General features: G+C 44.6%; 1 protein-coding gene across 1 annotated transcript; it reads left to right on the top strand.

Moving 5' to 3' along the window:
* Positions 1 to 237: 237 nt before the first annotated feature.
* LOC101832253 (solute carrier family 22 member 21) lies at positions 238 to 27,543 on the top strand. The gene is made up of 10 exons (XM_040748645.1): positions 238 to 701; positions 10,421 to 10,524; positions 16,159 to 16,313; positions 17,210 to 17,381; positions 18,518 to 18,644; positions 20,859 to 20,962; positions 21,417 to 21,631; positions 23,331 to 23,513; positions 25,694 to 25,829; positions 26,164 to 27,543. Exons 1-10 carry the CDS (start codon positions 309 to 311, stop codon positions 26,225 to 26,227), a joined length of 1,653 nt encoding a protein of 550 aa, XP_040604579.1. The 5' UTR covers positions 238 to 308; the 3' UTR covers positions 26,228 to 27,543.

Raw genomic sequence — 27,543 nt, 5'->3', positions numbered from 1 at the left:
TCAGGCGCACACCGCGGGTCACTCGGGCTCCTACCCCACCCCACCACGCCGCCCCTCAGAGCTGTGGCCTAGGCCCGCCCCGGAGCCTGTCATGGCCTCACGCCCTAGGTATTCTTGGCGCTGGCGGGTCTGAGGCGACGGGAGGAACTCGCGAGCTCGTCCCTTGGTAAAGGTCTGCCCGTGCGGTCCACGCGCCTCCCTTAGACGGGTGACTGGTGCTCTGTGCGCATGCGCACAGGTACTCCGTGCCCCGCCCCCTGCGACCAAGTGTCTCACCGGACACTTGGTGAGCAGAGACTGAGGACAGCATGCGGGACTACGACGAGGTGACCGCCTTCCTGGGCGAGTGGGGCCCCTTCCAGCGCCTCATCTTCTTCCTACTCAGCGCCAGCATCATCCCCAACGGCTTCACTGGTTTGTCAGCCGTGTTCCTGACGGCGAGCCCTGAGCACCGTTGCCTGGTACCGGACTCCGTGAACCTGAGCAGCGCGTGGCGCAACCACAGTATCCCGTTGGAGACGAAGGACGGACGACAGGTGCCCCAGAAGTGCCGCCGCTACCGACTGGCCGCCATCGCCAACTTCTCCGCTTTGGGGCTGGAACCGGGACTGGATGTGGACCTGGAGCAGCTGGAGCAGGAGAGCTGCCTGGATGGCTGGGAGTACAGCAAGGACGTCTTCCTATCTACTATCGTGACCGAGGTAGGTGGCAGGCCCCTGTCAGCGCCTGGTGACAACCGCGGGCGACCTTTGTAGTCCTTGGTTCAACGCACAGGCTCCCTGGTGATGGGCAACCTCCACTCAGGACGCCCAGGAACATGAATTTGTGAGATGACTTACAGCCACAGTATGTCCCTCAGAGTACAAGTGTCAGGCTGGCACTTGTCCTTAGAGCCACACTGAAATGGAGTCCAGAAGGTCCTGCCCCTAGGAGATGCCCTGAGACCCCAGTGATGTAATCCAGAGGAGCCGAGTTAGGACTTGGTCCAGAGAAGTGCCACCGACTTAGCTATGCTCAGAAAGTAAATACTCTTAGCAGAATTTTCTAAGTTAAGGAAACATGTGTCCCAGACTCTCTTCTATTTCTCTAGTTACTCTTGCCTCCTTCACCTAATCTCGCCCCAAATGAAATCTCATCATACCCCAGGAGAAATGCCCATGAGAAATTGTTTTCACATTGGTGGGTTGTTGCTTCTTAAGGACCCCAGGATCTGAAGATCTATTCAGGGTGACTTTATATGGAGTCTTCGCACAGTGTTCTGAGACAAGATCACTGGAGAGATTTAATTATGGCATGTAATCTTCGTGTAGAGTGGTGGAAACCTAATTCCTCACCCCTTTGCACTTCTTCTGGTCACTTTGACCCCTTGCAGTCTCTCATCTGGAGATGTGACATGCTGTTTAAAGGTGCATGTGGATGTGTTTTGGGGGACTTAGGCACCAACTGTAATTTCTTGGACTCTCAGCAGTACTGAGTAGGCAGAACAATGAAAGAGGCGTATGTGCCGGTGTGGTTTGAATGAGAATGGCCAGTAGGTTCATAAATTTGAATGCTTGATGGAACTGTTTGGAAAGGGTTGGGAGGTATGGCTTTGTTGTAGGCGTGTCGCTGAGGGTAGGCTTTGAAATTTCAAAAGCCCATGCCATTCCCAATTACCTCTCTTCTCTGCCTCATGGTTGCGGTGTGAATATATAAACACACCCCTGCCTGCCTTCCTGCCTGCCTGTTGATGTGCTTCCTGCCATGATGGCAATGGACTTACCCTATGGAACCCCCAATAAAATACTTTCCTTATAAGATGCCTTGGTCATGGTGTCTCTTGACAGGCATCAATAGAATAGTAACTAAGACATCTATCATGCAGCTTCGGGTTCATTGAGTGTCAGGGAATGAGGATTCAACAGTTAGACTTCTGGGGGAGGGGAGACCTCTCAGAGAGTCTAGTCATTGGGTGCAGATCCAGCAACAAGAAAGACTAACAGGGACACATATAGAAAGGAACAACACAGAGGCTAGGAGTCCCTGTGTGGCATCTAAGCCTCCTGGAGGCAGGGGCTGAGCTTCCCTCCTTACAGGGCTCCACAGGCCCCAGGTGTGTTGCTTCAGGGGGTTGTCACCCTTCAAGGGTAGAGTCCAAGGGCATCCCCATGAGAATCACTGCCTCTACACATATTCTATGAGTGTTTGGAAATTTGATGTTCCCTAAACCTGTGCTTGCCTACTATGTAAGTAAGAGTGAAACCTGAGTTCCACTGGGGATTTTTAACCTAATGACTTCATGCCAGGGCCAGGCAACACTACCTAACAGAAGTAATGAGTTAGGTAGCTGAGTCCAATAGATTAGGTTTCTGTGTCTCTCAAACTTTTGACAGGATGCTGGATGAGGGAGATTTTTTATTGTAACTTCTTTATTGGGTGATTGAATAAATGTATGAGCTTTTCTAGAAAGCCTAAGAGCTAAAGCTTAAGAACAAGTAGTTTGAAAGACAAAAGAGAAACTCGAGGAGCCACAAGATTGACTGGAATGTTTTAAGGGAAATGTGATTCTCCACCCCACTGACTGCAGCTTGGCTCTGTGTGTGCCTAAAACCAGGCAGTGGGGCTGCCCAAAGAACAAGACCCTTTCTGTGAGGTCAGAGAGATTTGTGAGCCCACATTTCAGGAAAGCTTGGTGAGCCGCATGCTTGTAGGCTGGCCCCTCTTCTTGCTTCTTGCTCATCTCTGGGACTCTGGGAAATTCCTACCCACCATGCCATACCCCTTCCTCTGAGAACCCAGGTGATTTCTTATGTTGCTGGGCCACCTGCTCTGGGTTTCACAGACACTCAGTTAAGCCTGCAGGCAGAAAATTTTCTGTGTAGCTTTTTATGAGTTAGGGCTTCTTCAGCTGAAGTCTGGCATGGGCCTGCATTGTCCTACACCATACCTGTCTCTGTTTTCCATAAGTCTCTTGCCAAGGCATTGACAGGACTCCAACTTGCTCTGTTGTTCCAAACTAACTTTTCTAGTGGTCTTGTCTCTTGTCTACATCATCTTAGAAAAATGGGAATTCCTTCCCACTGTTACCCACAACTGACATGATGAAAATTCCTAGCTCCCTAGGTGGTAGGGCTGGCATGACTCTGAAATATAGAGACCAGAGACACCTGGAGCCAGTGTTGTTGTTTTGCTGCAGCTGCCAGAGATTGAAACATGAACCACAAAACTCAGCAAAACCCACATGGAGTTTATTGGGGAAAGGGAGCAAAGGGAGGGATTGACCAACCGGGAACAGAGATGGAAGGGAAGAGGAAGAGGAAAGAAGAGGAAGAAGAGGCGGACAGGTGGGAGGCACTAGCTTAAAAGGGAAAGCTTGCATATGTGTACCGAGTCCTTCCGCAGCTACATAACGCATGATGTAACCACGCAACACAGAACCCTTTGAGCTGTCTAAGTATCTGCCTGAATGCCCATGTGCACAACCTGCCAGTTGTCAGGGGCAGGATCAGCATAATGCCTGAATCCTTACATTTCTTATGATAAAGCTTGAAGGGAACCTTGCATGGATTCCATGGCAGATTCCATGGCAGGCAAGGATAGCTGAGGTGGAAAGACAAACATGCCAGGCAGACAGAGCTTAAGTGAGAAGTTTTATTAGAAAGGGAGAAGGAAAGAGAAAAGAGGTAAAGAGACACAGAAGAAGGACAGAAGTGAAGAGGGAGACAGGACAAGTCCTTTCTGCCCCAGGGGAATCTAGGTGAAGAGAGAGGGGAGAAAAGAGGGCTGGAAAAGAACAGGAAGAGAAGAGAGCATAAAGAGAGCGTAAGTGGGCAGAGGTCTTTCTTTTAAAGGGGTCCTTTGCACCTGTGTGCAGACTACAACACCATGGAACCCTGGGGCTGACCAGAATGCCCCCCCCTCTCTCTCTCTCTCTCTCTCTCTCTCTCTCTCTCTCTCTCATCAGAGACCCTCATCTTTGCCTTTTCAGCTGCATGGCAAATCAAAGCAGACACATGGTGGACATGCATAGTCATAGTAGACACAGCTGGCAGGAAGCAGTCAAACTGAGCTTCTCTCTTGCCCAAAATTATCATCTTGGGACAAAGGTCTAATAGCAACACAGCCAAGGGTCCACAGAGCAAACAAAAGAATTTATTCCAAAGATTGAAGTGTGGGAGTCATCTGGACTTCAGAGAGCTAGGCTCAAAACCTAAACTCAAGAGATGTCATGATGTTGAAGGTTGTTGGCCCTTTTATCCATTGACTCACTCATGTATCTTATGGTTCCCAAGTCATCCCTCTATTCACAGCACTGTGACCATCATAGGGACTTTGGCAGTGACTTAGTTGGTGTTACCACCATTATGATGAAACCTATGGTCAAAAGAAACTTGGGGAGGAAAGGGTTTATTTCACTTATACTTCTGGGTAATAGTACATCACCAAGGGAAGTTAGGGCAGAAACCTGGAGGCAGGAGCTGATACAGAGCCTACGGAGGGGTGCAGCTTACTGGCTTGCTCCATATGCGTTTCTCAGCTAGGTTTCTTATAGAACCCAGGACTACTAGCCCAGGGATGGCACCACACATGATGGACTGAGTCCTTCCCCATCAATCACTAACTAAAAATGCCCTGTGGTTGGATCTTATAGAGGCGTTTTCTCAATTGAGGTTCTCCTTTCAAATGACTATAACCTGTATTAAGTTGACATAAAACTAGACAGCACAAGTAGCAAATACTACTTCTTTTCTTGCTAAGAGCTTTGAGGCAAGAATCTACTACTAAAACTTTTTTTGCTGTTCTATATTGTGAGATTGAGTCTTAGTAAATTGCCTAGGCTGGCTGTCTTAGTTGGGGATTTCTAGTGATGTGAAGAGACACCATGACCATAGCAACTCTTATAAAGGAAAACATTTAATGGAGTGGCTCATTTACAGTTCAGAGGTTCAGTCCATTATCATGGAAGAAAACAAAGCAGCATGGAGACAGATGTGGTGCTGGAACTGAGAATCCTTACATCTTGATCCAAATGCAACAAGAAGTGGTCTAAAACACTGGACAATATCTTGAGCATATATAAGATCTCAAAGCCCACCTCCACAGTGACACACTTCCTCCAACAGGACCACACCTACTTCATCTTGGCCACACCATCTAATAGTGCCACTCCCTTTGGGGGCCATTTTCTTTCAAACCACCACACTGACCACAAGTAATCGTCCTGCCTCTTGCTCTTGAGTGATGGGAATACAAACTCACATGGCTAGAATTTGCCATTAATTGTAGTGGAAAGCAGAACAAAATGTTTCAGTAGGAAGTGATACATGCTAGTATGCTTCATTGACGCAGTCAAATTAGGTACATCTTGGGGAAGATTTTCATCGTTCTGGTATAGATCCTATCATTTATTTGTTCAAGGTAGTTCACAGGTACAAGAACATTTAGTTCCAGGAGATTATATCCACCCCGTTTTTCTAGAGTAGAAAAATAATGCTCATTACATATGAGACCAAGGGACAAGCTTCCTGGGGATGAGAGGTAACTCAGTGTATAAGAGCACTTGCTGCACAAACATAAATGTAGCGAGCCACAGGTGTGTTTGCAGCTATGGTGCTACAATACTTCACAATGATCTGAGGCAAAGGGCTGAGGATGTAAACTAAAGACAAAGACAGCGGCTCATTCTTACAAGGAGAATGGCATTTATTCTTACCAGGGTAGAGCCTTAAATACCAAAGGCAGGCATGGTGGAAAATCCCCAAGGTCAGAAACCTATGTTCCCAGGGCCCTCCAGCAAAAGGTGGGCCCCAAACAGGAATTAGCATTTAGACAAAGGATGGATAACAGGAACTTGCTGCAGGCATTGCTGAGAGGAGGGGAAGAGAAGTGTTTCCCTAAAAGCTCCTAGTACAAGCGGTCAGCAGACAGATCCCCATGGGGGAAGGGTGCAACACATAAAGACCTGGCTTCAGATACAAACAAGCCCCTGTATTTAAAAAAATGAAGGAAGGAAGAAAAAAAGGGTGAGTACCCTTGGTGCTCACCCAGAGGACCTGAGTTCCATTTCTAGAACCCACATCAGGTGATCCAACACTCTCTTCTGGTTAGCACACATACCATACACATGTGGCATATACTCACTTAGATATATACCCATACACAAAATTTTAACAACATTTTTTTAAATAATTGTTTGTAAAAACAAAGAAAAGCCAGGCATAGCAACATCATTTAGTGACAGAGCCTGTCTCAAAGGAATAGCTCCTCTAGTTTCCATGTAAGCACTTGCATATGCACTAAGTAATCAATAAAAGATATGATTATAATTCTTTTATTTCCTTTTTTTTCTTTTCAAGACAGGGTTTCTTTGTGGCTTTGGAGGCTGTCCTGGAACGAGCTCTTGTAGACCAGGCTGGTCTTGAACTCACAGAGATCCGCCTGCCTCTGCCTCCTGAGTGCTGGGTTTAAAGGCGTGCACCACCAACGCCAGGCTCTAACTCTTTTTTTGAAAAGCTCAAGAGTTGTTTTTTAAGACTTTTTTTATGTGTATGAGTGTTTTACATGTATGTATTTGAAGTGTACTACATGGTTGTAGTGCCTGTAGAGGCCAAAGAGAGCATGGGGTCCTCTGGAAAAAAGCTCATCACGGATTGTGACATAAAAGAGATAAAGAGTCTATCAAGTGGACAGTTTGAAAAGCTTTGACACTTATGTTTATAGCAGTGTAGCTGTGGGTTCAAAAAGGTCTGTGGAATGAAGACTGAGGCACCTTAAGAATGAATTTAGCCTTTTTCAGCTGCAGGGTGAAACTGTCCCTAAGAATTGAACCCCTTTCCCTTTGCCCAGGGCTTCTTTTATTGTTCTCCAATTTACAGATAAGCAAGTTGATTTCCTTAACCTGAAAACAACATGACTGGGCCTCCAAAGGGACAATACCAAATGCAAATTCTCAGTCAGAAAATACCACAATTTTCTGGATTGTTTTCTAGCCAAGTTTTTCACAGGCTTTGCACCTTTGGGAAACTCTCAGACAAGATTTACATATAGGGCAACAAGAAAAACAAAGGGTAGCTGATAAACAAAAGATGGATCAGGCCTGGTTGCTAACACTCTGGAGCCATTACTACTAGAGAGGCACATTTCCCCTCTTCCAGTTCTCCATCTATGAAACTTCATGTATGGCCAGTGCTGCCCTACAAAGCATTGATGGTCTGGTCCTATGTGCTTTAGTTATAGCTGAGTAGCCACATGAGTCCAGGAACACTAGGTTCATCTGTAAGCTCATCGAGCAGGTGTACTTAGCCTTGACTATCATCCCACCCATCCAACGAAGATTCAGGCCAAGTTCAAATGCCTACTGCGTTGGATATCATGGTTGACAGGTAAATGAGTAGGTGGGACTCAGCCTGTGCTTTTGAGAACTCTTGTCTTTCCTGACTTTACTCACAGGCTCCCTGTAGCCTCTAGTAGACAAATATTAATGTAAGCCAGGCCTTGAGAGGTGTCAGGGACGGTCAGTGGTGGGTGATAGCATAGCTACTTCAATGAGTTAGGCTCATGCCCAGACTAAGGACAGGATAAGTCAAGCAGGAGGGGTGAAAGCCTGAAGGATGCTACCATGCCTACAAGTTTGACCTGCTTTTACATGGTCTCCAGCCTTGAAAGTATGTTTGGGAGACTGAGTGAGGTTCACAACTCTAGAACTCAGCTGTAGAATCCTGTGTACATTTCCTTGTGCTTCTCCTTGGCCTCCACCTCCTCATTCTTCTTTTATAAAAGACGTGGCCTGATGTAGCCCAGAGTAACCTTGATATTAACATGTAGCTGAGGATGACCTTGAACATTGACATTCTGATCCTTCTTCCCAAGAGCTGGGATTATACACATGAACCACCGTACATGCTTTGTGCAGTACTGAGGATTGAAGCCAGGACTTCACGTTTGCTAGGCAAGCACTCTACAGGCTCAGCTTCATCCCAGCCCTCTGAGTGGATTTCTTATTAGCATGGATGTATCAGTCCCCAACCATCACAATGGACATGTTGGTAAACAGCTTCCAGCAACTTACCCTCATTTCGTCTTTGTTTTAGCAAAATAACACATTTTATCATATTTAAGAATGAGAGTAGCCATAATTTAATTAGCTCAGGCCCTTCATCTGTTCATTACAGAGGATGCTTAGAGAAGGACCCCAAGAAACCACGAAGTGGTAGGGAAGGTATATATCAGGTAGAGCAAGGGGAGTATCTAGGGGTACATAATAGTCTCAGGATTGGTGTGCTTCTGGGCTTGGATGACCTGTCCTGTATTGATTGGTCAACTGGCTGTTATGGCCTATAGGCCCACCCAGGGTGGTTGCTATGCTCTGCATGTCACTGTTGTTGTACACTTGTACCACAGAGCACACCCAGAGCTGTAAAGCACAGCCCACCAGACAACTTCTGATTGGTTCCTTACCACGAGGAGGGTATCTGACCTAGTGACTAGGAGGAGGGCCAAGGTCAGGAAAGCCCATGTTTTGAGTCATGACTGCTAAAGCAGGGACCTGGTCCCTTCACTAGTCATGGCTTTAGCAGTCATGTGTGGATGGTGGACACTATAGGAACATTTATCCACCTATCCAGGTCTGGGTGCTCCATTAAGGCAGATGAAGCCTGGAGGAGCGAGACCATCTAGGTACTGAGGCTTCACATGTTTGACTCCTGCTGGTCTCTGCTTCCTCTTTGACTTGGGGATCAGATATCCACAATTATCACCTGCAATGGGGATCACCACCCCACTTACCTCATCCAAAAGTACATGCTACTCCAAGTGGAGAAATAATAGTATGCCTGAGGTGGCAATGGAGGTTCTTTATGTCGAGCCAGTAGGGCACCCTCCACACCCAGGTCTAGGTGACTGGATGAACCTAGGGCAGTAAAGAGACCCTGTTATTTATTCCTCTGCTACCACCCTGGAAGACAGTCATTGTGGGAGCAGCACATCCCCTGTCTCTGTTGAGTACTGGGGAGGCAGCAGGCTCTGTGGAAGGCAGACAATAGCCTGGTACCAAGAGAGGGAGGTCTAGGTTGCCATGACGGTGGCTGCACTTGTGAGGTCTGCAAAGTTCCTACTGCACATAGTCTCTGACCAAGAAAAATCTTTCTGGGAAACACTAAAGTCCCTGTTTGAACTTCCTTCCAGTCTACAGAACCATATTGGCTAAGGCGACTAAATGCCTAAGTGTCACTGTTTCCCCATGTACCCCTCTCCTCCCTGCACCCTCATTTCCTGGTTTTGGTAACTGTAGATGGAACACATTTTTAGTCTAGAAACTCAAACAACAGCCTGTTTCCAACCCTAGTCTCTGTTTTCTAGACAAGGAAATTAAGGCACTATTCAGTATGATGGGCAGGGCCTTATGTGAGGTTAGAAAACTAGTTAACACTTGAGTAGCACTTTGTCTTACTCAGTGTTCTATTGCTGTGCAGACACTATGACCATGGCAGCTCTTATAAAGGAAAGCATTTAGTTGGGGCTTGCTTACAGTTTCAGAGACAGTCCACTGTCATCAAGGCAGGGAGCATGGCGGCTCACAGGCAGACATGGTGCTGAGAGCAGTAGCTGAGAGCTCTACATCCAGATAGGCAGGCAACAGAAGAAGACAGCCACAAGGCCTCACTTGGGTTTTTGAAAACCTCAAAGCCCATCCCCAGTGCCACTCTTCCTCCAACAAAGCCACACCTCTTAATCCTTTTAAATAGGATTATTTAAATCTGATTTGGTCACCACAGTGGTGACCAAACATTCAAATCTATTAGCCTATGAGGCCCATTCTCCTTCAAATCATCACACAACTAAAACCAAGCTTTATGACTCTGAGTCTAAGGCTCCTAGGCATAACTGGGCGTAGTCCTGCTGGTGTATGGAATCAAATATTCCAGCTCAGTATATCACAGGATCCCAGGGGCTGAGGGGTCATTGGCCTTGATGAAAATTCAAGCAGAGCCAAAGGAGCAGATCTAGACAGAACACCCTAGACCCTTTGGCCTCAGTCTTCAGCTGGATGCCTTGCTAAGAACGACACCCTCAGTTCTAGAGGCCTGAAGTTCCCTGAGCAAGGATACCTTGCCCCTTTCACAGCCTTTGGCTCAGTCTGGATTCTTAATAGTAAGAGCAACAGGCCTTGCTGACCAGAGGTCAGTGTCTGGGCAGTGCTGCTGCTTGCTCCTCTTCCCTCCTCAAAATGAAGCAAGACGTGGGAACCTGTGCTATGAGAGACAAGATGGAGAGGGAGAGGCTCCCTGCTCTCTCTGCATTGCTGCCCAAGTGAACCATTGCTTGTGTTAGTGAGCTCATGTTTTCATAACATTCGGGGATGCAGGGTATGCCAATTCATTTAACAAGAAGCCTTAAGTTTCAGAAAAGGAGTGAATGATGCATCCCTTTGCTCCTCCTACAGTGGGACCTGGTGTGTCAGAATGACTGGAAAGCTCCACTTACCACCTCCTTCTTTTACGTGGGTGTGCTGTTGGGCTCCTTCATTTCAGGACAGCTCTCAGACAGGTAAGGTGTCCAGTACTGATCAAAGAGTATTCCATGCCTTGATTTCAACTGATGGTGTTCTCTTAGATCACGGTCATTCATTTCAGAAGCAGCAGCAGCTATGTCTAGCATAGACTTTCCATAGCAAGTAACATGAGCCAACAGCATCTCACACATCACTTTCTAATTGTTACTGAATAGAGAATCCAGTGCTATCCAAGCCATGTGTACCCATGGTTCAATGACTACTTTGCCATGATTCACTTCTGCCCAAGTGTGGCCCCTTTTCCCTGGGAGAAGATAGCACTCTGTTATTCCTGAGAAAGATTGACACTATACATTTGTGGATGCACTGTATTGTAGAGCATTAGGCAATACCATGGTAGCCACCTCCGTATCCCAAATATAGTTCTGTCTGTGAGCAAGGTGATAGAAGATAGACGAGATCTCACCAATCAGTTAGTGGTATGAAGAGCAGAACTCTGGTGTTTTTTAGGTAAGTAGCCCTCTAGTTATGGCACTTGCTGTATGACCAAGAAAATGGACGTTATTTGTTGCAAGCATGGTATTTGTACAATTTTAAATCTTTTAATATGAAGTCCATTAATGACTCAGAATTTAAAAAAGCCCATGAAATTAAAGTGGGTAGTCGTGCACACCTGTAATTCCAGTATTCAGGTGACTGAGACCACAGGATTAGGAGTTCAAGTTCATCTTGGGCTACTCAGTGAGAATTTGTCTCAGCAACCAAAAGTAACAACTCATGAAATTATATGCAAAAGGATAGAAATTATATATGAGGGTTTGTTGCTGTTGTTTGATCAAGGTCATTAGCTTTTGTGACTCTCAGAAGAGTCTATTATGCTATGTTCCTTTAGCTAGAGCTTTGGAATTTATCAGAAGAGAGGCTTTCTGCAGCTCTTTGGCCACAGTGACTCTGATAGGCTATTTCTAGGCCCAGTAGAGGGTGCTGCAGCATCCTCCTGGCTAGCTAGGATGCTCAGGAAAGTCCAGGATGAGACAGAATATCATTCTTCCTACAAAGCTGCATTGCTCTGTCACATACCCTCAAGTGGTATGACTACACATTTATATCTGTGGATCATTATCACATCATTACTCAGAATTGTTGTGTTTTGTGTATTGTTCTGTACATTTTTATTTATTATTTCATGTACATATAATATGGAAGGGATGTGTATGCCAGCATGCCAAAACATGCATTTGAAGGCAGAGAAAACTGTGGAATCCCACCTTTAATTTCAGAGATCTAACTTAATTAATGAGGCTTACACAGCAAGTCCTTTACCTGCTGAGCCATCTTGCTGGCCCTTTTATGGGTGCCTTTTTTTTTTTTTGAGACAAGGTCTTTCTTGCCCTAGCTGACCTGGTCCTTGCTATGTAGGACAAGTTGACATTAAACTTGTGGCAATTCTCCTGTCTCACCTTCCTGATGCTAGAAATGAAAGGATATACCACCACTCTCAGCTAATGGAAATTTACATAAGTATGTATTTCATTATATTTATTTTCAAGAGTCACCTAGTAATTAAAACCAAAAATAGTCAACTGCTGGGAGGGTGCATTAAAGAGGTCAGTAGGCTGCCAGTTATGGTGGCATACTCCTTTAGTACTTGGAAGGCAAAGGAAAGTGGTTCTGGGTGAGTTTGAGGCCAGCCAGGTCTACACAGTGAGTTCTAGGAGAGCTATTGCATATAGAAACATCATTTCAAACAAATGGGAAAAATTAAAAAATGAAGAGGTCAGTAAGCTGTGACCATTCATTGCCAACTCTGGCTGAGTATGAGGTGCCTCCCTGCTGGAGAATGATGTTTCTCTTAATCTAGTAACAGCATCAATTCATTGCTTTCATTGGTTTAACAAATATGTAGTATGTAATGTGTGGCAAACACTGTTCTAAGTACAGTATACCTTAAACACCAAATAGATAACCATATCCTCACAACCCTCTGAAACAGGAACTATTATTCCCATTTTATAAGTGGGGAAAGTAGAATACAGTGGCTAAGTTATATGGCCGGGGTTACATAGCTGGCAAGTGGCTGGTCATATTGAAGCCCAGAGATCCTTGATCCTTTGGTTTGCTAGACTATTGCTAAAGACCTCTGCTCCCTTCCTCCCCAACTTGCCTTTTATCAAGGCAGATAGATGGATTCAACTTACTGGGGAAGTGATTGTTTTCCTTGGCCATGGGAAATAATACCAGAGAAGGACAAGGTGCTATGGGAGTGTCTGACAGGGGTCAGGGGAGGCTTTACTGAGGATTAAAGGCATGCACCATCACACCCAGTTTACAAGGAGATATTAAAGAGATCAATTAAAAGATTTCTAGTGATCCAAGCAAACGATGATAGGGTTGAGCACAGACTGGAGCAAGGCTGGAGAGATGAGGTAGTGAAGTCAGGAGGACTTGCTGACTGGCCAAACATGCCTGGGTCAATGGCCCTACCACAGTCAGGGTCTGGTCAAATGTAGGGAGTCAGGAGAGAAAAGGTCTCTGGCCTTCATAACAAAGTTAGAGATCATACACTTTTCTAAGACAGAGAATCACATTTGCAAAGGAGACGCTGAATACAACTGGAAGGTATTGAATTTGGGGTGATTATGAGACCCCCTAGTTGGAGAGATTCAGTGTGTTGTTGGATGATTAGTTACTCCAAGAGAGGGTCCTATAGGTGCAATGGCAGAAGAGGGACAGGATCAGCCTGTGAGAGGTCCTTCAGGTAGAAGTGAAGAGTGGAATGGCCACTGAATCTCAAAAGAATTGAGCTGATGTCAAACTCAAGGAGGAAGTGTTCCCATGTTTCTTGTAGAAACCACACCAGTTGTGTCAGATCTTTCTGAGCCCTCTTAAGAACCTGTATACTCAGGAGCCAGAAGCAGGCAGATTTCTGAGTTAGAGGCCAACCTGATCTATAGAGCGAGTTGCAGGACAGGCTCCAAAAGCTACAGAGAAAACCTGCCTTGAAAAATAAAAAATAAAAATAAAAAATAAGAACCTGTGTACCATACAAAACACACACACACATACACACAGAGAGAGAGAGAGAGAGAGAGAGAGAGAGAGAGAGAGAGAGAGAGAGAGAGAGAGAGAGGACATAGAAAACCTCCACACTGAAATTCTTGTTGTAAAGAAGGATATGTCAAGAAAGCTTATGTCCAGAGAAGGGATTGATGCATTTTTTGATGGTACTCAGGAAAACTGCAACACATTAGGCAGATGGACACCTAGAAACCTGAGAAGGCATTGTTTCAGATGTGTCAGAGGGTGCTTCCTAAAGGAACTAGTTTGTGAGTCTGCATGGGCTGAGGAAAAGGTCCTGCATGTAGACAGTGCAGGTGAGTGTATTCTCCAAAAGAAAACGTGACCAAAAGAAAACAGAAGCATGCTAATCTAAGCAAAGACAACAGTCTACCCTATAAGTAATGATGCAAGTCTCCAGTTCCTCTGACAGCCTTCATGCAGTTGACCATAATCTATCCCCGTAATTAACATTTTTGTTTGTTGGATTTTTTTGTAGTTGTTTTCATTTTCATTTCATTTGTGCTGGATATTGAATCCAGGTCCTTGCGGGGACTAAGAACGCACTGTGCCACTGAACTATGCCCATCTCCTCCAGTTATTTTGAATTATAAGTATCATTTTCTATAATTCATTATGCTACATATTTCATATTTGCATCATTTGCAATTCTAGGGATATAGACGGTATACAGGCATTTTCATTTTGTGCATTTCATGAAAATTGGTTCCATTTTTACATTATCCCAACATTGATTTGTGTATTTAACTATTGTGCTGATATGTTGAAACTTCCTCAATAAATGAAGAGGTGTACTTCTTGTACACCTGTACTTGTGAAGATAAAAATTTCTCCAGATCTCAGATCCTTGGGTGAATGTTGGAGGGTGTTTTGTTGTTGACTTTTTTGTTTTTTGTTTGTTTGTTTTCCCCAAGAGTTAGATTGTGGGCTGGAGAGATAGTTCAGACACTGAGAACACTGACTGCTTTTGCAGGACTTAGGTTTAATTTCCAGCACCTACATAAGGCTCACAACCATCTGTAACTCTGGCTCTAGAGGATCTAATGCTCTCTTCTCACCTCTGAGGGCACTAGGCATGCATATAGTACCCAGACATATATGCAGACAAACACCTATATACATAAAATAAAATTATAAGTATAATTTTTAACTCAAGGGGGAAAAAGATAGATTGCTTGCCTGGTGACCTTTTGCCCTCTCAACAGGTAAATGTGCTTGCTGCCAAACATAATAACCTGAGTTCAACCCCCAGTACTCATATGATGGATAGAGAGATCAACTCCACAAGTTGACCGCTGGTCTTCACATGGGTACATACTAATAAATAAAAATGAAAGAAAACTTTAAACAAAAAAATTAGAATTGTGAGCTGGGGTATACCTCAATCATAGAACACTGGCCTAGAACAAGGCTTCTATCCCTGGTACCACAGAAGAAAGATTCAGGTTGTCCATCATGGCTGCTTCAGCTGCCTGCAATAATAAAACTGAGTGCACACAATTACCAGGTATGTCTGTTACCACATTGTAGGTTTTGACCCGTTTATTTGTAAATATACTTTCCTCTCAAATGTTATGTACAAGTGACTACTTTATGTTTATCAAAGTATATGTGTGATTCTCTATTTTATTGTATGAAGTATATAAAATTTCTGTCACGTTTTTCTTTCTCAACCACCTCTTTAAAAAGTAAATAAATAGTTAATTTTTTTAACTTCTGAGGGAATATACTCTATATGCTATAAAAGACAAATTGTAATGCAGTTATATATTTGAGTTTTTACATGCATTTTTGTCTTTAAAATTATTATGAATATCCCTCGGTTAAGTACTGAGCTGAACTCAAGAAAGCCAGTAACAGAGAGGGAGGACTGATGATCAAAGGGATTAAGACTGGGCTGGTTTAACCCCCAGAAACAGCTGACCAGACAAAGGTTAACTCTTGAATCCCAGGCATCAGCCTGGGAATCCAGCATGGGACTGATCAAGACCCCCTGAATCTGGGTGTCAGTGAGGAGGCCTAGGTAATCTATTGAGCCTTGGACAGCAGATCGGTACCCATCCCAAGTATACACACGGACTTTGGACTCCCATAGAACAATGTGAGGTGCACTCTCACCCTGAACTCTTGGGGAAGGGTCTAGGCCCTGCCCTATATGAAATGACAGACTATGGACACCCCCATGGAGGGCCTCACCCTCCCTGGGGGAATGAGGGGATAACGGGGGGGGGGGGTTGGGGGGAGGGCATCGGAGGAGGGGAGGGACCTGGAACTGACATGTGAAGCAACCTTGTTTCTTATCTAAATTTAAACTGGAAAATAAAATTTAAAAAAATTATTATGAATATGTGGATTTAAACTTAACAAATGCCCTGCAGTCATTAGCATCAGTGGGGCACTGCCTTTGGAGCAGCCTCAATGTCCATGCTACAAATTCATCCAGGAAATTTTGGAATTCAATGATAGCATGGAGACTGAGAGAGTAAGACCACCTGGAACCAGTCCTTGTGACAGGAGAAAACCCCTCTCAGTGAAGTCAGTCACTGCTGCCTCTCCCAGCTGCTTCTCTGTTACCTTCTTTTCCTCCCCAGGTTTGGTCGGAAGAATGTGCTGTTTTTGACCATGGCCATGCACACTGGCTTCAGCTTCCTGCAGGTCTTCTCTGTGAACTTCGAGATGTTTACTGTGCTCTTTGCCCTTGTTGGCATGGGTCATATATCCAACTACGTGGCGGCATTTGTTCTGGGTATGGACATCAGTTGGAGTTCAGTTCTAGATACTGTATTTCAGTTTTCTGGAGACTAGTCATGATGTCCCTCCTGGGGAAAGTGGCTAGATTACCCTAGTAAATAAACCTAGCTTACCAGCTGGGAAATTAAACCTGGTAATAGTTCCTGACTTCTGATGTCCAGTTCTCTTTTGGACTTTGACTGGTAGCCCCTTGGCTTTACTAGTACTTAAACCATTAACTAGGATTCACCATGGAGCATCCATTTTTAAGGACTTACACGGAAAGGGCCTTAGGTAACTGAGGAAAGGGGAGGACATCAAGGGAGGGTGGCTATGATGGGCAGGCTCCCCAGGAAACAGAGCTGCTGCAGAACATTGGTGGCTATCAGTGTCCACCAAGGAGAGTGAGTGGAGTGGTCCAGTCCAGGTTCTGGTCAGAGTCTACCCTGCAAGGCTCTGACTCAGACAAGCCACCTTGTTCCCACCAGAAAGCTTCCAGTCTCCCTGTTTGGAATCAGACCACTGGGCTCCTTGGGTTGTATTGTGGAAAGGGTTATTACTTCCTTTTCACATTTACTAGAACATTTGTCCTCGAAGGATAATAGTTAGCATGTGTGGCCATAGTAATGACTTTGCCTTTGGTAAATTCTATCCCATGTAAGGACTTACAGGACCTTTAGCATGTGGCTGAAGATGCTGATGATGTTTCCATGAGAGCACTGCCTAGGGACCTCATAGAAACAACCCAGGAGCAAAGTAAAGCAACTTAGTTCAGATATGACCCCTCCAGGGCCTCAAACCACAGCGAGGTCTGGCTCCCTCCTTGTCTGTTTGTTGAAAATAATAGCACAGACGATTTATAAAGAAATAGCATTGATTAATGATTAACTTACCCCCCCCCTTTTTGTACAGGATCAGAAATTCTTTCCAAGTCAGTTCGAATTATATTCGCCACCTTAGGAGTGTGCATATTTTTTGCATTTGGCTTCATGGTGCTGCCTCTGTTTGCATACTTCATCAGAGACTGGAGGAGACTGCAATTGGCAATCACTTTGCCAGGGGTGCTGTGTGGTCCTCTCTGGTGGTGAGTGTGGCCCAGCCCCTTGGGCTGCCTATCTGTGGGGTGGCTTCTGTCTCATGTCCAGTAGAGGGCAGCAGCAGCTCCCCAAATCCCCATCCCAGATCCCAGAAAAACGTAGTAAATATTAATTTATAAATCAGGTCAGAGAGTCTGTCCATACTCCGAAAAGACAAAACAACACAGAATCCCAAGACACAGGCTGCTTGTCCTCGACCAGGTTCTGGGTTGAAGTAAGAATTTGCTGCAAGCAGATAGGGGTCAACCTAACCTCTGGAAATTCTCAAATCCCAGGGTAAGACAACAAGGCCTGCGCTGTAGCTGCTTGGTGCTGAGGCCCCAGGCATGGGTGTTGGGAGGTAAAGAGAGGGAGAGTTCCAGACGTGAGCTTCCTTGAGTAGTTATGCAAAGGAGTGCAGGCTCCAGAAGCAACTCCAAGAGAGGGGCATTGGGCAGGCAGAGCATAGGCCAATCTAAGCGATGGCACCTGACAGAGGAACCAGGCAAGAATCACTCCTTTCAATAGACTAGACTAAGGTGAGATCCTCATCCATGTACAATGGCGAGAACCATGAAGAATAGTGGGAGAAGAAGTTGCAATGCATCATGGCTCCTGATTAGGACAAAGGAGAGAGGGCTGCCTGGTCACAAAGATAAGGAAAATATCCACTGACACTCCATACGCCACTGCTTCAGCCTTGAGAACCAGCTGTTTTGTGTAAAGAGACTGACGAGACTGTGACTAAATCAGAGATGGATGAGGACGGAATGAGGTTAAGTGATCGCTACAGGAGTGTCTGTGGGACAGGGTAAAGATAGCAGGAGCCAGGTACCAGGAGCCCATCTTGTGCTTGTCTCCTGAAAGCCTTATAGGGGGCACCACTACTGCAGACAGGCAGGTACCAGCCAGATGGGGATCCCCTGGGGATGTACAGGCTGCTTCAACTTTTTCTCCTGCAGTTGGTGTTCAGCAGCATCATACCTCAGGTGGTCACTGAGCTATGGACACCTTATGAACACCTGACTCTGCACACACTTACCTCTGCATCTGAAACCTCATTTCCCATCTGTAGTTAAGCATGCCCAGCCTCTGGGAGAGCAAATGAACAGGGGGCCTCACTAGATTGTACTTGTACTCCCAGTTTTATTCCTGAGTCTCCCCGATGGCTCGTCTCTCAAGGCCGAGTTAAAGAGGCAGAGGTGATCATTCGCAGAGCTGCCAAAACCAATAGGATTGTTGCACCTTCCACTATCTTTGATCCAAAAGAGGTAAGTACCATGTGGAAGCTGGTGGAAGACTCACACTGGTCATTTTAGGTCCATAGCATACAGCACAGCTCACAAGAACCCAGCCCTTACTCTACCCAAACCCCAGCCATCCTTAGGCAAGGTCTGTTTACAGTACAGAAGTTAAAGGAATGGAGAGATGATTCAGTCTATAAAGTGTTTGCCATGCAAGCATGAGGACCTCAGTCTAGGACCCAACAAGCAACCAAAAAGCCAGGCATGGCAGAGTGTGCCCCTAATCCCAGCACTAGGGCAGCAGGGTCAGAAGGATCCCAGGGGCTTATTGTCCAGCCAGCTAACCAGTCAATGAGAGATCCTGTCCCCAATTTAAGGTAGAAAAGTGACTGAAGATGATGTCTTAGGTCAACCTCTAGCCTACATATACACACACATTACTGTGGTGTATACAGATATACACACATGAACAGGAATACACACAAACCTCAGAGCTTGAGGAATGGGTTCTAGCTACCTATTCTCTCCTGTGGAATTTTTCCATGTTTCCTTTACTTCCTATCCAAGTAATAATATTTTTAACCATTCCTCTTTCTTCTTTTTTTTTTCTTAACACAGGCTCTTCCTATGTAGCCTTGACTGGTCTGGAAATCTGTGTAGACCAGGTTGACCTCAAACTTACAAAGATTTGACTGCCTGTGCCTCTCAAGAGCTGGGATTGACAAGATATGCCACTATGTCTGGCTTAACCATGACTTTTAATAATAAAATACACTTTATTAGGAAGAGGCTTCCATCAACTTTAGCATTCCAGGAAGTCACTGTTTCTTACACCTCAGGGTATAGACAGATTTTCTTTGGGCCACCAGCTCACAGATAATGATACAGAGACATATTAATTATTAAAGCTCACTCTTAGCTCGGGTTTGTTCCTAACTAGTTCATATAGCTTAACTCATATTTTTTAATCTAGATTCCACCATGTGCCTCAATACTGCATCTCTCTCTACTGCCCACCCTGCTTCCTCTGTGCTGGCTTGACTCTGTCCTTTCCCCTCTCAGATCTCTTTCTCTGTCTGGAAGTCCCACCTACCTCTCCTATCTAGCTATTGGTCATTCAGCTTTTTATTACACCAATAAAAGTATTACATCTTCATACAGTGTACAAATATCCCACAAATTCAGGGGTTGTCATCAAAGGATAATCTGAACACTGGCAAATTTGCACACAGTAGTTTCTGTCTCTGACAGTTGTTTTTTTCCTATCAACTGGGATCCAGGTCTTTTCTGGTAGCCATCTCTTCCCTGATCTCATATGCCATGAATCATTTCTTATAGGGTAAGCAGGACACATATTTGAGATGATCTGGTATCATGAGGACTTGGGACTTGTGAGAGAGGAAGCAGTTGTTATAGGCAGCCAAGATACTGGTAGCCACCGAGAGTCCTTAAGTGGTGGCCCAGCAGCAGCAGTCACTCGGCATGCTCTAGAAGGACGCTGAAGCACAGAAGTCAGGGCTGGAATGTGACTGGGCATTTTAAGTGAGGTGGCTTTGGTGGCATTTAAGTAAGGGGTCAGTCTGGGTGAACCCATAGCCTCATTGGCATCACTGAGGAAATGAGGGTATTCCAGGATTTCTTTGAATTCCAGATTGATCTTTTTGCTAAACTGATGGGTTAAAAACAAGCTCCTAAGCTGAGTTACCTAAGAAAGAGCATCAGTGTGTTTAGACTTGTGGTTTAGTGATAGCCTTGACCCTGTGGAATCTCATAGGATGTTACTCGGGGTGAAGTGAGTCAGTTTTTCCATTTTCCATTTAATTTTTTTTTCTGAAAGAAGGCCAGTAGCACATGGTACAAAGACTCAAAATATTCATTTCATTTACATGTCATTTCAGTAAAATACACAGCCTACTTTTTCTGTGAAAAATGAGTCAATCTTGCAGAGGAAAACTCAAAGGCCTCACTGAAAAGTGTAGTTAGGATGGGCAGGGTAATGCAGTGAAGTGGCCGTCACCTAGACCTCTGCAATTGCTGGATACCTCTCATTATCCCTAATTGTCCTTCATTCCCTTTTGTCATTGACTGAGCCTGCAGGAGGCCTTGAACATCAAAAGTCACTGTACTGTATTTTCAAGGAAGAACCTTAAAATGCTCCCTAACTTTTGAGAAGTAGATAGTGAAAATGATGGGTTCCAGGTGGTCTCCAGCCTTTTCTTTATATTAACACTATTCTTTCAGCAATTAGAAGACCAAAGTTCCAAGAAGCCTCAGTCACACCACATTTATGATCTGGTCCGAACACAGAATATCAGGATCCTCACCACCATGTCTATAATCCTGTGGTGAGTAAGTGAAACCTGCCTGAGCCTTACCTACTCTACTTCCTATCTGTAATTTTGCTACTGTTATGAATTGTAATGTAAATGTTTTTTGGAGATAGAGATTTGACAAAAGAGTTGTGCAATTGGATATTTGTAAATGATTCGGTGTAAGATTTTAATGATGAAGTGCAGGTTGGGACTTTTCCCCTAGTGATGAAGTCAGTGAGGATTAATAAATCATTTTTCTGAGACACTTTCTTTATGAAATGTTCTGAAGGTCCATTGGCAAATGATTTACTGAGGGAAAGTAAACTTTTGTAGTAGGAAGTAAGGCACAGGGTGAAATCTACTACTACTCTCCATTCCCTGCATCAAGAGCAGTTCAGAACTTGTCAAGATGAGTTTTTTTTGTAAGTTATGTGGGTCTGAAGAGATGTGTGCCACTTCTCCAGCTCTCTTCTGTCCCCTGTTGCAGGATGACCATATCAGTGGGCTATTTCGGACTTTCTCTTGACACTCCCAACCTCAATGGCAACATCTACCTGAACTGCTTCCTTTTGGCAGCTGTTGAAGTCCCAGCCTATGTGTTGGCCTGGCTGTTGCTGCAGCACATGAGCAGGCGCTATTCAATGGCTGGTTCCCTTTTCCTGGGTGGCAGTGTCCTCCTATTACTGCCGCTGGTGCCTTCAGGTATGGATGGTGTGTATTTGCAGCCCTGAGTCTTCCCTGTTCTACTTAACTTGAACCAGAAAGTGAGTACAGTCAAGACCATTAGATCTGTGTTACATGTGTACAATGCTCACTTACAAATCAAGAGATGGCCTCACAAAGTCAGAGCCTTTGTTGGGAAGAAAGCATTAGGCAGTGGGTTAATTATGCCCTAGACCCAAGTTAGTATGTTGGTATCCATTTTCCTTAGAATAACGAAGAAAAGTCATTATACTAGGTCTGTCCTATTTATTGATTCAAGCAATAACTGGTCTTGATACACTCAGTCTCTTTCTAGCAGAGGAGAAACAAATAAGTTAATAAATGCTTGTTAATCTTCAGATGTTGTTACCTTCTGTGAATAGAAAGAAAGGACATTAGCGCTCATCTAAAGAACAGTCATTATAGCACCTTTTGGGGGGGTTGAGACAGGGTTTCTCTGTATTGTTTTGGAGGCTGTCGTGGAACTCGCTCTGTATACCAGGCTGGCCTCGAACTCATAATACTATCTTGAACAGAGATATTCAGCAGAATTTAAATGAGATAACACCATAAGTAAGTCAAGAGAGCAGGGCAGAGGTAGCACATGCCCTTAATCCCAGCACTTGGGAGGTGGATGCAGGAGAACGAGATGTTCAAGCTCATCTTTGGCTGTCTGGAGAGTCTGAGGCCAATCTATGTTATATGAGATATATATATAACCATCGCTCTGGCAGGTGGTGAGCCCAGTGTGTTTCAGGGTAGCAAATAAACTAGTAATCTATAAAAAGAAAGAGATATTCTCAAAGGCTATGGAAAGGACTTTGCTGGTAAAACTTCCTTGCCATACCACTAATAGAAAGGAGGAACCCTATCTGACAACCTGTGGAACAGATGACAAGCCTTATTTGTCCATCACTTGCCAGAATCATCCATACCCCTGTGGCTTTTGGAACCTCTGGTGGTTACTTTGAGGACTGTGATACTCTGCACAGGAACAGTCCCTTTTGTAGCAGAAGGAACCCGAGTAGAGAGACCACTGTGTCACTAGTTATACTCATTGGGCAGTGAAGTCAATTAGAAGATCATCCCTAAGTTCACATGGTTTATAGACTTTTTTCTCAATGACTTTACTACACTTATTTATTTGGAGAGGGGAGACATGTATCCCAGCACACATGTAGACGTCAGAGGACAATGTGTAGGAAGTGAGAAGAGTCAGTTCTCTCCTTCCACTGTGGTCCTGGGAATCAAACTCAAGTTCTCAGGCTTGACTGAAAGTGCCCTTACCCACTGAGCCACCTCAATGCCCAGACTGTGAACTTCTTGAGTAGACTGCAAGCATGAACTAAGCTAGCAAACTCCCCCACTCATACAAGTCCTTGGTTAACTCCACAGTGCCCTCAGTATGAGGTTTTGGGGAAACAGCTCCTAACCCAGGATGACTTCTGGAAGGCAGGTAGATTGGGCTGAGGGGCACATACTGTCTGGGCCTCTAGATTTAAGAACACCATTACCCTCACATAGAAATCTAAGCCATGGTGTTTTTGTTCAATAGGAAGGTATAGAAACTGACCAATTCTCTCCAGCCCAAATCTGGGATAAAGTGAGTTCATTTTAGGCTGAAAGGGAAGAGAACTCCTCCAGGGCAACCCTTATATTGGTCCCTCTTGCCTTTTCTATCCTTCCTTTGTCTCTTCAGAATTACTTTATTTGTCTACTACCCTGGTGATGGTGGGCAAGTTTGGGATCACCTCTGCCTATTCCATGGTCTACGTGTACACAGCTGAGCTGTACCCCACTGTGGTGAGAAGCATGGGTGTGGGGGTCAGCTCCACAGCATCCCGCCTTGGCAGCATCCTGTCTCCCTACTTTGTTTACCTTGGTGAGTACCATCGTGCACTGGTGCAGTGAATGAGACAGAAGCTCTAAGTAGCCTTAATGTGAGCTGGACACAAGCCCTATAGTTAGCAGGATGTATCCCTTACTGGGACCCTGACTGGAGAAGAAGGCACCCATTTCAAATGAAAAATAACTCACAGACCAGCCAGATGAGGATAATAAAGTGAGGCTTCCTATTTCAGTCTCCCCAGACTCTCCATCACAAACTACAATTTCTTCATCCTAAGAAATTCTTTAGAGAGACAGTGCTCTTTACTAGAGGAGATTCTTCTTAGAGTTAGGAGCATGAAGAGAACCTGTCCATTTAAGAGATCTGACTGGTGGACTGACAGTGACCATGACTTATTTCATTCATTCAGTGTCTATATGGAGGTCAGAGGACAATTTAGGGGAGTCCTAAAATTAGTTCTTTCTTTACTACATGTGGTTCCTGGGGACTGAACTCAGGCCACCAGGCATAGCAGCAAGCACTTTTACAAGCTGAGCCATCTCCCTGGCCCCCATTTTACTTTTCAAGACTGTGGCTCTCTGAGTTGTATGAGCTGGGATTGAAATTGCTCTGTAGCCCCAGAAGCCAGTGTCCTGAGAGTAGAAAGTACTCTGAAAGCATGGTACGTGGCTCTAATGGGATGCAGCACTTTGTCTAACTTGAATGCAAATCAAAATGGGGCACACTTTTGTCATGTCTGTATTCCTTTTTTTTTTCAAAACAAAAGCCTTGAATCTAATCCCCTTTATTTAACTTTCTTCCTGACTGTAACCAACTTTTTTTTTTTTTTTTTTTTTTTTTTTTGGTTTTTAGAGACAGGGTTTCTCTGTATTGTTTTGGAGGCTGTCGGTCCAGCCCGGCCTCAAACTCACAGCGATCCCCCTGCCTCTGCCTCCCGAGTGTTGGGTGTAACCAACTTTTATAACCAATCCCTTTAAACAATGACAAATAGCCATAATCCATTGAATGACCAAAAACCACCTGCCCCACCTCTTGGGAATGTGGACATTGTGTTTGTAAAGTTACTTCCTGTAAGGTTATTAGATATATTAGTAGTGGTTTTCTTAAGAATTTAGAGTGCTCCTTTTTAACCTGAAAATGCAATGCTGAATTTGTTTCCTCATTTAATTTCTCAAGGCCTACATCTTAGCACTCCTATCAACCAACATTTTTAGAGAAAAACCAATAATCATCAAACCAACAACAAAGATTATCAAAATGATAATTAACAGTATGTCAATCCCAATTGATTATCCCTTCATTTACTTTTTCAATTTTTAAACTATCCAATTATGTAATCACCCGAAGACCTAATTTTCTCCATTTTAATAGTATTTTCCATTTTTTAGTGTGGGAAAAAAACTTTTCTAACTAATTCCTTCAATTTCCAATTGACTTACCAAATCTGCCTACATTGTCAGGCATAGCACGTCTGAATCACAGAACTAGCTTGTGTCATGAGCTGAGAGTGTCAGCCTGAGGAGAGAGCCTGTAGAAAAAGCCGGAAAGCCTCCTGAGTTTTGGGTGGCAGCTGAAGACTGTTTAGAAAAACTACGACCATAAAATTCCACACTTACTTGATTTGAGGAGAAAAGAAAAGAAAACCTAGCTGGTTGGGCAGAGCCTCAGGCAGGAGGAACTCAGGCAGGAGTCCTGTCTGCAACTTAGGCTTGGGCCTGCATCAGTGGCCCCGAAGCAGCTTTTTCTTGAATTCATACTTTAACGTTGTATGCCAATTGTAGCATGAAAAATAGAAGACCAGAGACTGATATTGGGGTTCAAGCTTCAATCTGAAGATCAGAAAAGCAAAGCAGCCAGCCACTAGCTTTTACCTCTGCCTCAGGCTGAAAGGGCTGAGCCACAAGCTCGCCACCAAGCCTCAGACTGCTGCCTCTCAGCATGGCTGGAAAGAATCCTGAGACTGAGATTAAAGGTGTGTGCCTGACTTCTATGACTTGTAGCTGACTTTGCTTTCTGAATCCTCAGGCAAGCTTTAATAAATTATAAATAATATCACCACAAGACTCTCTAGATGTCAGACTCACTCTAGCATCCCAGACTTTGGGAAGCACTGAGACCAATACAAAGGTGAGTCATATATAGAGTTCTGAGAGATGAAAGGGCCAGAATGAGAACAAGTCTCACTGTAACCTGGGTCCTCTGCTCAACCATAGGTGCCTATAACCGATACCTGCCCTACATCCTCATGGGAAGTCTGACCATCCTGACAGCTATTGTCACCTTGTTCTTCCCAGAGAGCTCTGATGTCCCTCTCCCAGACACAATTGACCAGATGCAAAAGGTCAAAAGGTAAGAGACCTTCCTTCTCATACTGTAGATGTATTTGGTCAGGTTCTGGCCATGTCTTAAATCCCAACCCCTTGAAGTAGTGCTCCCTGCACACTGTCTCACAAATAACTGGACTACTCTAACCATGGTGCTGTAAGGGCATTGCCCTGATCCTGTGTGAACCAGGGTCCATGTGCATGGCCATGAAAGCAGCAGCTCTAGTTTACCGCAAAGACTACAGGAAACTTCAGAATCTGTCGTGTCCTTGTTTTTTTCCAGATCTGGCTTGTTTGTTTTGAGAGATAAGTATCTTTGTAAGGTCTGCAAGTAACATTTGTTTTCCTTGTTTTAATAGAATAAAGCGTACGCAATCCCTAAGGCAGAAACGGGTCTCAAAAGTTTCTAAAGAAAGTGCCTAGATCCCAAAAGATGCTGAAGAAAACGCCCCAGAATCCTAAAAAATATATCCTTCTAACATCCTTCCAGAAGATGAAAAACTAAACTGACAATCTGCATGTTGTCAGAAACGCTGTCAATGACCAGGGGCTTTTCTGTTCTGCTGACCTTGTGTCTAATGTGCTCATGGATTGCTGCGTCTGTCCTGGAGAGCCACCTTCCTCTAGGGACATCAAGACTAACCACAGACAGCTTGCACATCCATTCCAGTGGTGGCCTTGGCCCTTCCAAAGAAGTTAATGAGTTTCTTGAACCAGTGGGACTTAGAAGACTGTGTGAAACAACTCTAGACTTGCTTTGCTATTTTAGAAGACTGGTAAGGTTGCACAGATAGAACTGCAGGTCTGTTTTTCCCTCCTCTCCCTAACTGCAAACTCACAGGAAATGGAATAGATGTCACTTAGTGGCAGTGTGCTTGGCTAGGATGCACAGGGCCCTGAGATCCATACTAAGAACCAGAAGGAAACAAACAACACTTCTTCGGAGAAGATTAATGATTCCATGAAGAGTTTGATTTCTCATCTTTTCTAAGTGACAAAAATCCTTGCTGTGATTGTTTTACCTCACCACAGAAGACCACAAGACCTAGGGAACCATAGAGGACATGAAGGTGGAAACAGGTATGTAAGTCAGCAGTGTGTGGATTGTGGCTGCTCAGTCCCACAGCCAGGAGTGCTGTGTGTGTCTGGTCAGAGTCCCGGGCTTGTCCAGGCGGTGAGAAATCACTGTTGAGGCCAAGGCTGGTCTTGCGCTGATGTGTAGACCAGACACTTAGCTGTGTCTTGAAGGGAATGTATGGGTGACACAATGTCCCTTCCTTCTCTCAGCACTGCCATGGGGCTTTGTTTTGCTTGTCGTCTGTTGTATCTTCAGCAGAGACTTGGGAACAGTGTTTCCCAGCCTGGAATTACCCTGGCTGGGGTGCGATTGCCACCATGGAAGAGAAATTGCCCTTATTACTGCTCTGAGTGTCCAAAACAACAACACTATGCTTGTTCCTTTTATGATGTATAATCATAAAGAAAATTACAAGAAAGAAATGTAAATTGTGTTCACAGTCTCTCAGAGTTGCTGACTGCAGTCTTGTAACATCGGCAGGTGTTTTGTGTTCAGTGTGATTGTCTGTTCTTCTGATTATGTTGCCATGGTATTGGCACATGCTAAGGCACACAATTCCCCTACTTTAAAAAGAAGAAACAATATAATGATTTTGTGGAAAGTACTGAAGTGCCTTGGCCCATGAGACAATCTTAATAAACAATGATATTTTTAAATAATA

The sequence above is a fragment of the Mesocricetus auratus genome, unplaced genomic scaffold, assembly GCF_017639785.1.
Source record: "Mesocricetus auratus isolate SY011 unplaced genomic scaffold, BCM_Maur_2.0 Super-Scaffold_100007, whole genome shotgun sequence".
In the NCBI taxonomy this organism is placed as follows: Eukaryota; Metazoa; Chordata; class Mammalia; order Rodentia; family Cricetidae; genus Mesocricetus; species Mesocricetus auratus.
The sequence above is the reverse complement of the archived record's forward strand: the minus strand, read 5'-3'. Positions and strand labels throughout refer to the sequence as shown.